Here is a 15,589-nt window from a genome sequence, read left to right on the forward strand (position 1 = left end):
TCTCCTTTTATAATACAAATATATCTCTCTTATAGAGAGTTCTGAAGACATTCAACCTTATCAGCAGAAAATGAATATGTTTTCATCAGAATGAAAAAGTATTTACTTTGGAATTTCTTCCTCCTCAGATTCTTCATGTTGGTCAAAAAGCTCCCACTTAGAAGTAGTAACAGCTAGAAGATACAGTAAGATAATTTTAACAACAGAAAAAGCTATCACTTAATCTGAAAATTAGTATTTGTACATATAATAAAAATTAGGACTTGATACAGTTACCAGCATCTAGCACTTAATAGTCTTGCTATTTCATAGAAATACTCAAAATTGCATGTTTTCAGAATATTTACTCTTTACAGAGCTATTCACTTACATTGCTTACCATGTTTCAGTAAATCCTTCAAGAGCAGCAAAGTATTTGTCAGTTTGTAAAATCTTATCTTTCAAACAAATATTTAGAAAGACTGCCAACCACATATGCAGATTTTTTTTTCAATATTTATTCTTAACAAACTGTAAGTTATTTTTAAAGGTTGGCAGGTTATTGAAGTAGAATAACAAAAACAGAATACGCTATTCTGTTCACTGAAGTTATAACCAAACAAAAAGTTACAACTGAAAATCCTACAGCAATACTACAGAAATCATATTAACACTTTTAAACAGATCAGTTGAAAATAATGATTAAATAGGGAAGTGACATTAAGCTTTCAATTTACTTAAGGAAGTGTTTTAGTTTAATATATACTTTGAAAACTAACCTTGAGCTTCCAGTTCCGATTCATCCACTGCTTCCCACTTCGAAGGGGCAACTTTAAATATGGGCTCATTCTTTTTTGGGTCTTCAGCTGTATCCACTGTTGGAAAAAAGACATGGGAAAATCACTTCCAAAGCTCTTCAAAAGTTAAAATGGAAAAATCTTAATATAACAATCAGATTTAAATACTGAAGCATATTATATTGTTTTATTATTTGCAAAGAAATGAAATTAGGATTTGGAACTTGATGTACATAACATCAGAAGACAACTACTGTGTCTCTACAGCAGTCATACTATAAAGGCAGTTTTAAACTAATTTTTCGTAGAACAAATTGAAATTAATCAATTCAACATTTTAGAAGCTACATGCTACGCTAATTCTTAGCTGTACTTGTAGAAATTAGTCTGGAAATATCATCAAAAATTGAAGATTCAAATTGAAAGTAAAGTTGAAACATTTCATACAAGGAACTCCATCAAGATCATCATCCAGTGATTTAATTGGGACTCCATCCAGATCATCAATAGGAGCAGCATCAATAGGAATTCCATCCACATCTTCTAGTGGGGCGCCATCAAGCTCTTCCTCAATAGGAGCACCATCAAGATCATCTGGTACTTCCTTAAATCAAATAATAATTAATTATTTCAAGAACAAATCTACATTGCTTTTCTTTACTTCTCCAATTATTGACACATTTATTTTGTAGAAGAGGAGCTTTAGAAACACAAAATCCAAAAAACTCAACTTTAACAATTTTTGCAACGCAATACAGTTGCTTATCGCAAAGGAAAAATACAATGTCCTCCTACACAAAATCATAAGCAAGAACTTGGAATTTGTCAGTAATGTACCAGAAGCTTTGCAATACCTTTATTCCAAGGAAGAGCTACTATGCTGAGGTTTTGCTTGAAATGAGCCAATTACAGTCAGTCAGATAAATTGTATTTACTACATATGAAAGATTCCCTAAGAACCAATAACCTGAGCAGCTGTCAAAAATCAACTGTTTAGCAAGAACACATCCCAAGGCCAGGCTGGGTGGGGCTTTCAGTAAACCCACCTAGTGGGAGGTGTCCCTGCTCACAGCAGGAGGGTTAGAACTCAATGATCTGCAAGGTCCCTTCCAACCCAAACCATTCTATTGTTCTATGAACACATGAACACAAATTTAAGGAACACACATAAATGATAAATACATCTACATATTCTAACTTGTTATATACAGGCACTGTCTTTTACACGTGCATGTTCACCCTGCTCTGCTGCTAAGGGAAATGAGCTAACCCTTCCTATCATACCATAGGTCTCCCACCCGCTGTTCTGAAAGGCAACTTTCCACAGAGTTACAAAATGAACTTATCCTAAACATACATCCATTTATTAGGGTCCACTGTCTTAATTCTAGTAAATAATATTTACATGTAACTCTAAACAGATCTGTACACATTCAGTCTTAATGGTATTCTAGAAATCTTAAGCATAGATCTTCAAAATATTGAATAATTTACACATGTCACTATGTAATAACTAAAACTCACTACGTGTCCTGTTTAAAATAACCTCTATTAAAAAAAAAAAAAGTGTTGTAACATAACTAGAAATTCAGAAACTTACCGCTCTAATACAACACAGCAAATATCGGGGTATCACCAGTGTAAATGATCTATCACAACCTTCCTCTCAAACGAAGAAAGCTCAAGTAGCTCTCTTGCATTCAAGTGAGAAACTCAAACAAAAGAAAGCTACCTACACAAAAGGCAGCGAGATGCCAAGCTATTTAGAACTCTCAAAATTTAAAACTCATGGCTGAAATTCTAACACAAAATTCATATACAGATATTATAGAGTATTTCCAGTACAAAGGAAATATCTGCCATTCTGAACTAATCTTTGTTCTGAAATGGTTTCACAATGTAATTCCACCACAGCATCTAATCTGCAAGCAACAAATGCATGAACAGACTAAACAGTATTTGCATCTGAAAATATCTTTAACACCTGTATTTAAGAACCAGGATTTGGAGCGGGGGGGAGGTTTATTCACCCCAACAGAGATATCAACTTAATCCTTGCCAGCCCAATTTTATATTTTCACTTTTTCCCTCACCATCTGCTAGCACCACTGCCAAGGTCACTTACCTCCGTTTCTTTATCTTCCATGATATTTACAAGCCCCAAGAAAATATTCTGCAGTTTGATCAGAAATGGTTCTGGATAAATTGCCCAATCTTCCCATGCTCGGAAGCATGTCATTACCCGTTGCTAGAAGGAATAGGAAAAAAAATGCTAATAAACTCGTATTAAGAAACTTTAAGTGACCGGAAATATGCCACAGAGAACTACTACTGTAGACAGCTACTACTCAGTAGGTCCATACGGGAGTATGTTGCAGTGATACCATGTTGGGCATGACTAGTAATTTTACAGAAATACGTGTATCGGAACTACTTCTTTAAAAATTTCACTTGGGTTTCATTCTTCCTTTACATTCCTGTTTAACTTCCTTCAGTTGTTCCCAGTTTCTATCCCATCTGCTCAGATGTTCCAAGCAGGTGCTCCACTAAATAGAAAATATTTTTCCCTTTGTAAAATAAAATAAAAAAATAACACTAGCTTATTCCTATTATTCAACTGAAATTACATTCCTACTTTCATTTTTTTATAGAAGTGATGCGCTTCAGCTCAGACACATTAAATGTAGCTGGAGATGTAGATATTAAAAAAAAAACCTGCTGCCTGACTTTATCACATAATTTAAAAACATTATTAAATTAGCAGACAACCAAAACTTATTCTCAATCTAGAGCAAATGGGAGCAGAGCAGGTAGAACGAGGATAAAGACCTTAGTACAGAAAAGCTAACTATACTGTAAGCTTCATATTAAAAGCTTGATTAAAAAGAAAAAAGAAAAAAAGAACTGTAAAGACATCTTTAAAAGAGGAGAAGGAAAAGCCAGGTTTCCTTCTGCACTGAGCAGCTCAAATTTATTTTTTAAACTGAAATATAGGTAGTCCAAAAACAATCAAAAAGCTAGAAGGCCTTGTTTGCAATTCAAGGACTAGATAGATATCCTCTCAACTGCACATCTACCAGTACTCTTCAGCTCTTAGGTGCTAATTTTTTTCCTTAATTTCAAGACTATCTTTGCAAGAGAGGAAACTTTTCTTTTTCTTTTTTTTTTTTTTAAAAATCTTAATCAGGAAGCTTGAGGTTTAAACCACCTATCATAGTACGAAACCTTTTGTGCAGGAACATCTATTTATTTGGCTTCTATGTCATGTAAATAACAATGAAATACATACCTTGAAATTTTCAGACTGTAAATGGCCTTGTATTGTACGGTAAGTAGCATTGAGATCAGAGAATATCTGACATAATTTTGTTTCAAAACTAGAATTAAACATATACATTTCTTTAGTCAAACTTTGTAATATGTTTTCTGGACATACATAATTCATGAAAATACCTGGGACACAGGACTCAAAAGCACAAGGTTATGATCCCTATAGTAGCCATGAACTGAACTATAAAGCAAATATAATTACTATATATTAAATCACCTTGGACAACAACAGAACTGTGAAGGGAGATTTTCACATCTGCTGCAGTCTCTTTATACAGCCTGGAAGGACTGGAGGACGATAAAAGGAGTTTTACAACCTCACATACAACAAAAGGGTTGTCTCAAAATTAAATTTGTAATTTTAAAAAAATCTTAGTTATGTTTCTATTCTAATTTACTCAATGAGGCACTCGATGAAAGCAGAGTGACAGCTGCCTAGCTTCCCTTGAGCTTCTCTCAACGTGCAAAAAAAAAAAGCCAGTACAGCAAATACACACTGCAACAAGGAACATGATTTGCAATTGCTAGAGTTTTGCAACACACTGAATATTCCCCATCATGCTACTGTAATATTGGAAAGATTCTAGGAAGTAGGCACAACAAAATATCTAAATAGGACACAGGTACTCTTTCTTGCACATTTTTCCTAAATTCTGCTCAGCACCTTAGAAACAGAAGTACATAATCCCCTTATAAATTCTTCAAACTTGATGGAGAATTAAAAAACACTTTATAATTTAAAAAAAAAATTATATTCAAAATTTCAAAAATTGACCTCTCTTCATCGATTCTTTGCTACACTATATCTTGAATATTACCTACAGTTTTTCTTTCTGTAAAGAGGCACATGAGATATTTTCACCCCTGTGAAGCTGCATGCAAGTGGTCCCTTGCACAGGCCATATATACTTCTTTCTGCATTGCAAAGCAATCCTATGCACTAACACTCCACATCTTATACTTTTTCATACAAAGAGATATAAATATCATCAGTGATTCAATAGCATCCTCATAGAAAAGTTTGAATTTCTCTACAACCACATGTATCCAGAGATGTATAAAACCAAATACAAGGTTATTCTTCTTTTTAATCACCAATCACCTAAAATACTATACTTACAATTTTCTATAGTAGGAAGCATTGGCAACTTTAGCAGAAGAGTTGTATAACACATCCGACACCAGATATAATCTTGCAATCTACAATAAAAAAATTTCGAATTAAGGTAACGCAAGAGTTTAGATTATCCTGAAAATACATGCATTTTTCCAGATAGAATGCAAAATAGTCTAAACTATCGATAAGTATCAAATTAGAACTAAGCGTGACAAAGCCATATTGTTAATAAACATGCCAAGAGACAATTAGCCCCCTGTTATGGTACAGGGTACCAGCTACGTAACATGATATTAAATAGTATTACAAAGGAGAGATGACAGCACTGCAACTTTTATTTCCTTGTTTGAACAGACTATTCTGCTGTTTTTAACTTCACAGTAAGACAGAACATTATTTACCACAAGGGTTCAGAAAGACTAAAAATATGTAACAAAACCCCACAGGAAAAAAATCCCATACTTAAATCCAAGCCCACATTTTAACATAAAACCTCAATGCTATCTGGAACTTTTGAAATTGTAAACTATATGCATGTGCTGTTAAGTGAGCTCTTCCCCAAAAATACAAGATTATACAAAGTCTCCACACCTTCTTAGGAAGAGGAGTCTTCAGAATGGACAACGACTCTGTAATGCAGTCTACAATTTCTTCAGCAGCTTCCGCATTATTGAGACAGAAAACCATTGCATCACCAATATCATTCTTCCGAGGTGTTAATCCACGTAGAATTTCCTCTAATTTGTCCCTCTGTCTGAAATATTAAGAATTTTAATAATTTAAAATTATTTAATTGGGGAATTTCTATTTAATGATGTTTTTGATTTTTTCCTCTTTAGCACAAAAGCAATTTTAGATACTTTTATATTCCGTTGCCTGAGTTTTTTCAGTAACTCACAAATATATGTATCCACATTTCATAAATAAAGTGCAAAGAATTCCCACTCAAGTCTTCACTACGCACAGAAATCAAGGAAAAATAACTTAGAAATATCTAATGCAGCAGATCAGTATCTCCACTGAAGTAATTATCTTTTTGGATTTAGTTTAAGCCTAAATCAAAATGGATACATCTAAAGCATGCGAGTAATTTCTGCTGCAGAATAAGAAGCATTAGATTCAGAAAGCTAGTAACAAGCAATTATTTCAGGTTTTTCCTGACCTCCATATATAGAGAACACTGTCAAAAGAAGATAGTTTCAAAAAGAAGATATGAGAAATAAATTATGTATTAAAAACTCCAGAACCATGACTGGTATCATAAATATGATAAGAATAAAACAAGGAAAAATTCCACATGCTAAGGACACAGTTGAACAATAATAGCAAAATTAAGAAAATCGTGTACGTATTTCCACTACCATAGCCACCCCCACCACACTTAAAATTCACAGCAAAGAACTCTGATGATCTGTCTCTTCCTGCTTATTAACTGCTGCTCCTAATTTTAATTTCTGACGAACAGCATCAGTAAGTTTAAGATTATAGTAACTATTTAGTTCATGAGATCATAACAATGTTGAAAAAGGTGATATAAGCCCCCAGACAACAGACAGGAACTTTTAGAAAATGAGGAAAAACTCTCATCTCCTCAATACTCTTCAAATAAAAAGTTAGTAACAATTGCATTGAAAGGACTCATTGGTTAATGATGACAAAGTTAACCACATCCAGAACATATTTAGCAACAAGTATGAAAAAGAAGACTAAACTGAAAAGCACTGAGGTTAAGAGAGTTTCTAAGTAACGTTATGACAAGCATGACAACATTTTAGGGATGATGTATTATAACTACAAAAACACAACAGGAAAAAACCAAGCAGATGAGCAGTTAGAATAGCACTATAAATTGATACAAGTTCATACTCTTCTTTAAGTGCACCCTTCTTGTTCGGTTCCTCCACAAATGCTTCCGTTTCTTGCTCTTCTGACATCCCATGCAAGTATGGATTCAACGGCGGTGGCCTCCAAAATGAGCCATTTTTGAACATACGGAAATCTTCTGTCCTCCACTTGGTTGGAGCATCTCCCTGCAAAAAACAAAAATATTTTTATTTCGGTGTTCTTTCATTCCTTTGTGCTTGAAAGTTACGAATTGTCTCTAGAATTCTACTTGCCTGAAGAATTGAATAAAGCTTCCATCTATAATACACATGGGCTGGAGTCTGGTTTTCAAATAAAAACCTAAACCAAAGAGCAAAGAAAATACAGAAAATATATTACAAATTATTTCAATGAAGCAAATTCAGAGGAAGTAATAAAAAAACATAACAAAACCCTGCTTAGAATCCCGCCTTAGCTAATGAGTGAACTCAAGACACCTAAAACCACATACACCTCCAGCACAGCCGTGCAGAATGAATGCAGCCACTCCACACACATACACATGTGACCTGCAGAGCCCAGCACTTCTCAGACATCAAAAGCAAAACCAGCAGGGTCAGAAAGGGCCACTGTGCAGCCCCACGGTAAAGCAGAAGAATCAGCAGTGCAAAGAGTCACCAAGGGAGCAACTGCAACATCAGCACAAGCAGTGCAGGAACCTCTAGTTATACAGTTTGGTTCCTCAGATTGAATATTAAATAACTGGGAAGATTTCCCCCAGTAAACTGTCTGTCAGAACACTCTGACAAAATGAGGAAAAAACAAAAAAACCCCATTTTTAATGGCCAAGATATTTTGACCTGCATATTTTCTCAATTTATATATAAAAAACAAAGTGAAGCACTTCAGCCTTACTCCAAATAAAACATTTTTAAAAGGTCATTGAGTATTTCCCAGAAAAAGTTTATCAAAGACTACATTTCACAAGAAATGTGGAAACGGATCCTTCTTTATTCCATTAACCACCTGAGCTGGATATCATGACCACTTCACTATGTCAGCTAAGGTTTAATCCTATTTGCACTGACATCAAAGAAAAAAGACTGACAGTTCTGACTAAAGGTTAGAAATTAGGCTCCAGGAAGACTGGACTTTACATTGAGTTAGTCTGTCTAGTTTAGGGGTTTGTTTTTTTTTTTCTTTTTTAAAAATGTATGCTAGTGTTTTCACTAATAACTTTGAATCCCTCAGAAAAAAAGGTGTTAAATGCAATTTTGTTTATCATATATTTTTTATATGCATACAATTTTTTTGTAATATGTATATAGTATTTTATTTATTTATATGTACACATTAGTAACAAGTGGAATAAAAGTGCATTCTTATTCACAAAAAGATAGCATAAGCATTTGTGCAATTTCTAAGATTTAAATCTGCACATAAAGATAGACATAGCAAAACCAACTCTTATTAGTATTTCAGAAATGCAAAATAGTAGCAACAGTGAAAACAGTTAGTGCTATTTCAAACTGAAGCAAAGTAATAAGCACCTGAACATCGGATTGTTGATTTCTCTGTTCATGATCATGGCTTCAAACATAGGCCCTTCCCGTACCACAAACTCTATCATTCGATGTATCAAAGCGAGTAAATTCCTACAACAACAACACAGTTAAAGAAAAATTGATTCAGACCTAACACTATATAAAACTACACTCCACCTAAGATACTACAACTGTGCAGGAAATTATTTTGCTGTATTGTTAAGAAAACTGTATAGAAGATAAGGTAACATGGAACATATTATAGCCTTGCATCATAGACATGGGCATTCTAAAATAAAAACATGCCTAGGAGCGGTGGAGTAAGAATTTAAGAGACCTCTTGCCTGAATTTCCACGGCTTAGCCTACAACCATCTCTTGCATAGCAGAAGCTTAATAGTCCTTATGCATAAAAATGGGCAACTGAACACCAAAGTACAATTAACTACCAAAAACCTAAGCCCTCATCTAAATTGTCTAGAACTAAGACCGAACTGTTAGCTAACGCTCTACAGAGGAACAAGCGGCTCAATATTATGCTTAAAAGTAAACACACATACTTTTAAATATTCAATAGAAACTGCATTCAGCTTTCAAACTATTCAAGTATGAAAGAAAAACCAAATAGCCTTCTTGATGCCAAAGAGGGTAATGGCTTTATTAAATTTAGATAATCTCTTTTTGGTCAAGTTTCAACTGTTGACATAGAACAAAACTGTCCGTTATTTTGTGTCATACCATCTAATGTTTCCTCCCTCATACACTCAAGTGAACCAAATAACAATTAAAAAAATAAAAATCTGTATTCATTTCATTCAGCACTACATCCTGAGACAGGCAAGAAGCAGATGCGAAGTGCACACTTTTCAAGTTACATCTGAAAATGCAGAGCCACTTATAAACATGCCAACCTGAGACAGTTATATAAGCTCTATAAAGAACAGTGATCAGTTTCCAACCTTTTGGGTTTTTTTTGAAACAGGATCCTGAATTTTCAAATCTGGATTACCTACGTATATCAAAAGCTTCACAGCACATGCCCTTTGAATGTGATGCAAACAAAAAAAATACAGATTTTTACATTTTTAAATTTAATTTTCTTAGACATAACAAATGGATATTGGTTCTTAACATGTGTCTCTTTAGATTTCCTTTTAGCAGTTTTTTAAGTGATTATTTTCTACCATGAGTATTCAAAGTTCTGCCACAGATATAATGCACTAGATCAAAATAAATTTCAACTTAAAAACAGCGATAAAAACCTGCTCCTGCCATCTGCAAACATTCTATTTTATACCAGCCATTTGCCTCAAATATTACACAAAAACCCCGAACAGCTACCTACAGCTCAATCTTCCTGTCTGCTTTTTATAATCCCAGAAACATTGTAAAGAGGATATAGTCTCAATAATTCTGTAGCCATTTTATTTAAAGTAGCGTTCCGAAAGTCTAAATAGCAAGACTGTCCTTGTTATATGAACTGTATTTGAAAACATCAGTAGGAAAAAAATTATAACTAGCTTTCAAGCCTCTGAGCTATTACACCATTCATTTATTCTACGGCAAGTTCAGTGAGATCATTTCTGGCTTCCCACAGAACCATGCCATTCGTTTTCAACTAATTTTTTTCATTGAGTACAGTAAAGATGCATAAGAGCAGCTTATGCTTGAACAAGAACATCTGCTTTGGAAAGACTTCAGATGTACAAAAAAAGATTCAGTACATCCCGTATCTGAAAGTGGGTGTTACATGCATTTTGGTATATAAGACATGACTACTTCAAAGTTAATTTCTCAGAAAAAAACCTGATTGTGTATGATCAAGGTTTTCTGTTTAGTAAACACTAAGAAGAGATGTTACAAACCACTATTGAAAATTTTCAAACAAAAAAGAATAATTAAATGTATTATCCCACCAAAGTCAGTTGAACCTTCTGCATGATGCAACGCACTGCGTAATAGTCTCAGTTGAAAGTTACCATGGAAAAAAAGTTAGAAGTATTTTCAAATACAATTCAACTATCATGATCTTTTCTTATCATACAATATTTCAAAATGCTACAGTAAATAAAATGGAAACATAATTTTCTCTGAAAACTAATTACTGTGTAAGAGCTCTACAGTTTTACAAGCACTTGTTCTACTACTCATTATGTTTCTCAAATCAAGAGCCGCCCTGGTCACCGAAACTATTCATGTCTCTACCCAACAAAATTGTACTTTCCTCAAATTTCATCAGAAACACTAGTGCATTTGAGCATCTAATGGCAAATATGTTAATATACTATTATAACTTTCTTCCCCACACACACATGTAAAAAAAAAAAAAAAAGAAAAAAGGGACTTTGTGACAATTAAAACAGTGTAGTAAAAAAGATGATAGTTTTAAGTGCATTATTTTAAAATGTCATTTAGCTTAAGTTGGCCAACAAAAAAAAGTTTTTCAGTTATAATAAAACCACATTTATTGGAGCCGATCGTACCAATGTCTGGTCAAAAACTGTATACTTTCCCAATCCATCCCATGATGTTTTCCTGGTCCCCCGCTGCCGCAGACAGTTCAGCTGGTGTTGCTCACCAAGGCCAATGTCAAAGAGAATTTGGTAATCTTTTGTGCTTATTTACTTTTAAAACAGTGTTGTGTTCCTGTGTTTGGGAAAAGGTTTTAGCTTAACTGAGCAAGAGCACACCTAGACTAGTGTGAATGCAGGAGCACTGATGGGGACCAAAATGTAAAAATACCCTTGCAATACAGAACTACTTTTTTCAGTGACCAAAATTATTAACTGCTGCACATTAAAAAAAAAAAAAAAAAGGGGAAATAAAATCTGATTTTTAACTAAACTGTTCACAAATTGTACGAGTAAAACAAAAAAAAAGGAATTAAAAAAAGCCCCACAGCACCACACTGGAGACAGCTGCATCCTAGCTATGAAATACTCCAAGGCTTACGTCAGGATTTGCATAGCGCCTCTAAGATAAGCTATTTCACCCTGGTGTTCACTTACAAAATTACCCTCCAACTAAGTGTAGTGCTTAAATTCTACACAAAAGATAATTATTTAAACCTATCTTTACTAAAAAAAAAAGTTACTAAAATAAGGATAATAAGACTGTAAAACACACACATTTCTCTCAAGTGTCACGAAAGAACCATTGCTCAGTCAAGCCATTACCTTTTCCTCAACATCACCATTTTTCTTTAAAATTCCGAAGGGGAAATTTTCTATATTTAGATCAGTAATAATAAAGAAAAACATGTACCTTTCTGTTGGGATAACCACTTTGACTATGGCTTGCGACAGAGTCTGTATATGAAGTCACATCAGATAATAAACATAGAATATGTGAGTATTGTTAACAAGTAACAAGCAAAAATATACATATGCAATGAAAATACTACACATCTATCACAAGTTTTGCAGGCAATCACTGCTGTGAAGTTATAACTAAGCAATTACACAAAATGCAAATGGTTGTGTCAGTGAACCATAAAGGTTCACTAATTGCAAAGTATCAGAACATTCCTGATAGAATGTACATTGATGCACTGAATAGGTACTACGCTGAATATAATTAAGAAAGGAGTTCTTAAATGTATGAAAAGATTCTAAACTATTTGACTTGGATCATGTTGGTATTACTTTATTCCCAAGTCTTACAAAACAACAGCCCTAACATTTAAGTGTCACTCAAACAAATCAATGAATTCTTACAAATGTAATTTAAGTTGGTTTGTGATTACAAGATACTTACCCTTTTTAATCAGCTAATATTGCAGGAATAAAAAGTTTGAAAACTGACTCCAAAAGTAGCATAAAATACTTACTCAATGTCCAGATTAATTACCTTCTACACAAAATATATCAATTCCTCTAGTGTAAAAATAATGCTACCCAAATTAAAATGTAGTATTTTCTCTAAAGAAAACAATTTAGATACTGCAATTTGGCAGCCAACAAAAGGGGGGGACGTAGGAGAAAAAAATCCAGGGAGCCTGGAGGGGGAAAATGATAGCCAGATTTAAAGCAGCACTACAACAAATCAAGACCCAATATACTGTACCCTAACACAGACATGAAACGGAGCTTCAGGAATTAAGCAGGTTCCCTTGGGCTACAGCAGGGAGCCAGTGAGTTTGTACACTAAGGGCCGCCAAAGTCAGCCTCAACAATGCAAATCTATGAAGCCATTGAAATACTGTCACAGATGTAGTATTTAACAATGAGATATGGCCCAGGGTACTGTAAGTTACCTTCTCAAAATCTTCCTTGTTTTTTGGTGGTGGTAACATTGGAGCATTAGGATTCTTCAATCTCTCCCTAGGCTGGGCATTAAAAGGCAGTCCTGACGGAGGCGGCGGGAGGGTATGCTCCATCATAGAAGGCGGAATGTATATCGGATGTGGTGGGATAGGTACAGCTTTGCCCCAACCTAGCTTCATTTCAAACGACATAATCATCTTCCCTGAAAAAGTAAAAACAAACAAGAACTAAACAAAAAACCAAAAAGATCATCCTGTTAAAAACTGGTTCTTCACTGCTTGAGATTTCTCCACACAAGTGCAGCATTTATGTTCGCCCACCCTGGTTTACTTTTTGCAAACACTGTTGATTATAAGGAAATCTATCAGACTACATCATCTGCAAATGAAAGCCACTACAGGAAATATTTTATTAATCTTCCCCCAACGTACATTTTCAGGAGACCACAGTACACAATTACTTGAATTGTTGGGGAAAAAATATAAAAATAAAACCTTTTTATATTTAGCACTTCAAAATGAACAGAATAATTTTTAAATGGTACTGTTTCTGCACTTCAGTTCTTCAAACTGTTTACTCCATAATAAAAAAAACTTCAAATTATGTTATTCAAAACCAAATGTAAGAAACAATTGGGCCTTCCACATACGGTAAGCTTATTACTAACAGTCCTAGTAAAGGACCACTTTGAGTAAGCTATGCAAGGGCAACCTTTCATTTTCTACTCTTTTTGTCAAGGATGCTGATTTCTGATTTTCAGGCTCTTCCTGGACTGTAAGGACATAGCCTTCATCATCACGTAAATTGCTTTGTTTTGGTTTTTTTTATTAAAAGATAGACAAGATAGTCCATACGCAAAATTACATGCCTGGTGTAGTACCGTTACCTCTTTAGTATGAGGAATTCAGCCATATTTCAGAAGAATAGAACATATTTATCACTAATTAATGATTATATCCTGTCCAGTAGTTAAATTTATTCACAAAAAAAGTATCTTTGGTAAACATCTGTAAGTAATAGATTACTTCTTAAAATAGTCTGTTTACAGAGGAGAGATTATCAAACATTCCCTCCAGCTCACAATCTCTGAAACAGTCTATTTTACATCTTTATCCCAGCAGAAGCCAGCAGTGTTCCCAGTCCCTGTGCACCCTATGGTTTGATGACATTCAACTGCCCTAAACAGTCAGTGTAAACTATAATCACTTCCAGTGTGGTACCTACTGGAGTTACAGCACATCTATCACTAGTCTGATAAAACAACTTGAAGATACATTTACAGTTACTCCTCAATATTTCTACAAAGATAATTACAATTCCAAACTGAGAAATCTCTTTACCATTTAAATTCTTTAATGCTCTTTCAGCATCTCTCCTGTTCATAAAGGCAACAAAGCCACAATTTCTTTCTCTTGCTCTTTCTTCATCTGTCCTTGGCCACATAATTTTAACACTTGCTAATGGTCCAAAGCGTCCAAATTCTTGACATAGCATCTCTTCATTCATCTACGTGAAAAAAGGTAAAAATTAGCATCTTGCTACTATATTTCCAAGATACTCGTTCATATTATTGTGTAAATGTCAAAATTTTAATTTTCTGAGTTTCCTGACAAACCACACTTCATTGATACCTCCCCAATGCAATCTACTGCAAAAATAACAACTTTAAAAATTGCATTTTAAACAGAGCACACTCAAATTTTTGAGATATGCTCCACCTTGCATGGAGATATCCATGGAAAAGTTATTTTAACTAAGCACTTTTGCATCTAGTAACTCATAGTTGAAACCTTAACTTTTGCAGCATCATGCACAGAGCATTTCTTTAAATGAATACTGCCGCTGCAGTAACCAATTTTACCAAGTATATAAGTTTAAACATATGCATATGGTTTAAAATAAAAAAGGAGGAAATTGCCAGTAAAAAAAAAAAAAATTAGCTGGACCCAAACATGCCAACGTTGCACTTCACTCCTTGGCCCAAAACTTACTTGAGGATTAATGTTTCCAAGATACAAATTTGTTGTGCTTGGGTCTCCAACATCATGTGACCCTGGTGCATAATCATCCAGTACTAAAACAATGGAGGAAAAAACAGAAAAAAAAAGAAGTCATAATCCTTGCTATTCATTTAAGTAGCAACATTATACTGAATGAGAAAAGAGTCTATATTACCACCAGATGATCTGTTTCTTCTTGAAGGAGCATCCACTGAATAAATAAGAAATAGATACACAATTTAGTCCACAAAATTTGCAGCCCAAACAAACCTGAAAAATAACATCTACTTACTTGAACGACGCTGGCCATCTGAATCTGACTGGGGTGGTTCAAAACGACTCAATCTACCTTTTGTTTTATGTCTTTCATCCCGCTCCTCTTGTATTCTACAAAACAAGTTTAACTTAAGTAACAACTTAATAGCTTTTTGAGGTTCTAAAATTTTCAATTAACTTTAGAAATAGGAGAATTTTTAATATTAAACAAAGGGCTTGTGAAAATTTCAAATTACGAGCATGTTTGAAATTCTGTTTAATCAACTCGAATACACAGAATTTATCCAACTACATGTTTTCTCATTCATGCTGTGCTTTAATCTCAAAAAAATTGACTTGGTTTGTGAAGCAGTTTACAAAATCAGAAATAAGGATTATCCTCTTTAAAAGTGACTTGAATTCCACATCCAACTGCCAGACATCACTGACTGTTCAGATGACTTTTCAAGATGCACACA

General features: G+C 34.2%; 1 protein-coding gene across 3 annotated transcripts in view; it reads right to left on the minus strand.

Annotated features, from left to right (window-relative positions):
• Positions 1-15,589, minus strand: part of U2SURP (U2 snRNP-associated SURP domain containing) — a 46,070-nt gene that overhangs the window by 13,852 nt on the left and 16,629 nt on the right. For 2 of the 3 annotated variants that reach the window (XM_014951764.1, XM_014951763.1), the window contains 16 exons: positions 15,148-15,242; positions 15,031-15,066; positions 14,847-14,929; positions 14,196-14,361; positions 12,846-13,057; positions 11,855-11,898; positions 8,598-8,702; positions 7,341-7,407; positions 7,090-7,253; positions 5,815-5,977; positions 5,227-5,306; positions 4,066-4,153; positions 2,902-3,024; positions 1,224-1,380; positions 759-854; positions 107-173 (listed from right to left, as the gene is read on the minus strand). In XM_014951764.1, the coding sequence (XP_014807250.1) occupies positions 107-173; positions 759-854; positions 1,224-1,380; positions 2,902-3,024; positions 4,066-4,153; positions 5,227-5,306; positions 5,815-5,977; positions 7,090-7,253; positions 7,341-7,407; positions 8,598-8,702; positions 11,855-11,898; positions 12,846-13,057; positions 14,196-14,361; positions 14,847-14,929; positions 15,031-15,066; positions 15,148-15,242 (1,746 nt within the window). The remainder of the gene's footprint in view (positions 1-106; positions 174-758; positions 855-1,223; positions 1,381-2,901; positions 3,025-4,065; positions 4,154-5,226; positions 5,307-5,814; positions 5,978-7,089; positions 7,254-7,340; positions 7,408-8,597; positions 8,703-11,854; positions 11,899-12,845; positions 13,058-14,195; positions 14,362-14,846; positions 14,930-15,030; positions 15,067-15,147; positions 15,243-15,589) is intronic. The other variant, XM_014951765.1, reaches the window with a different exon arrangement.

The sequence above is a fragment of the Calidris pugnax genome, unplaced genomic scaffold, assembly GCF_001431845.1.
Source record: "Calidris pugnax isolate Ruff unplaced genomic scaffold, ASM143184v1 scaffold197, whole genome shotgun sequence".
Lineage (NCBI taxonomy): Eukaryota > Metazoa > Chordata > Aves > Charadriiformes > Scolopacidae > Calidris > Calidris pugnax.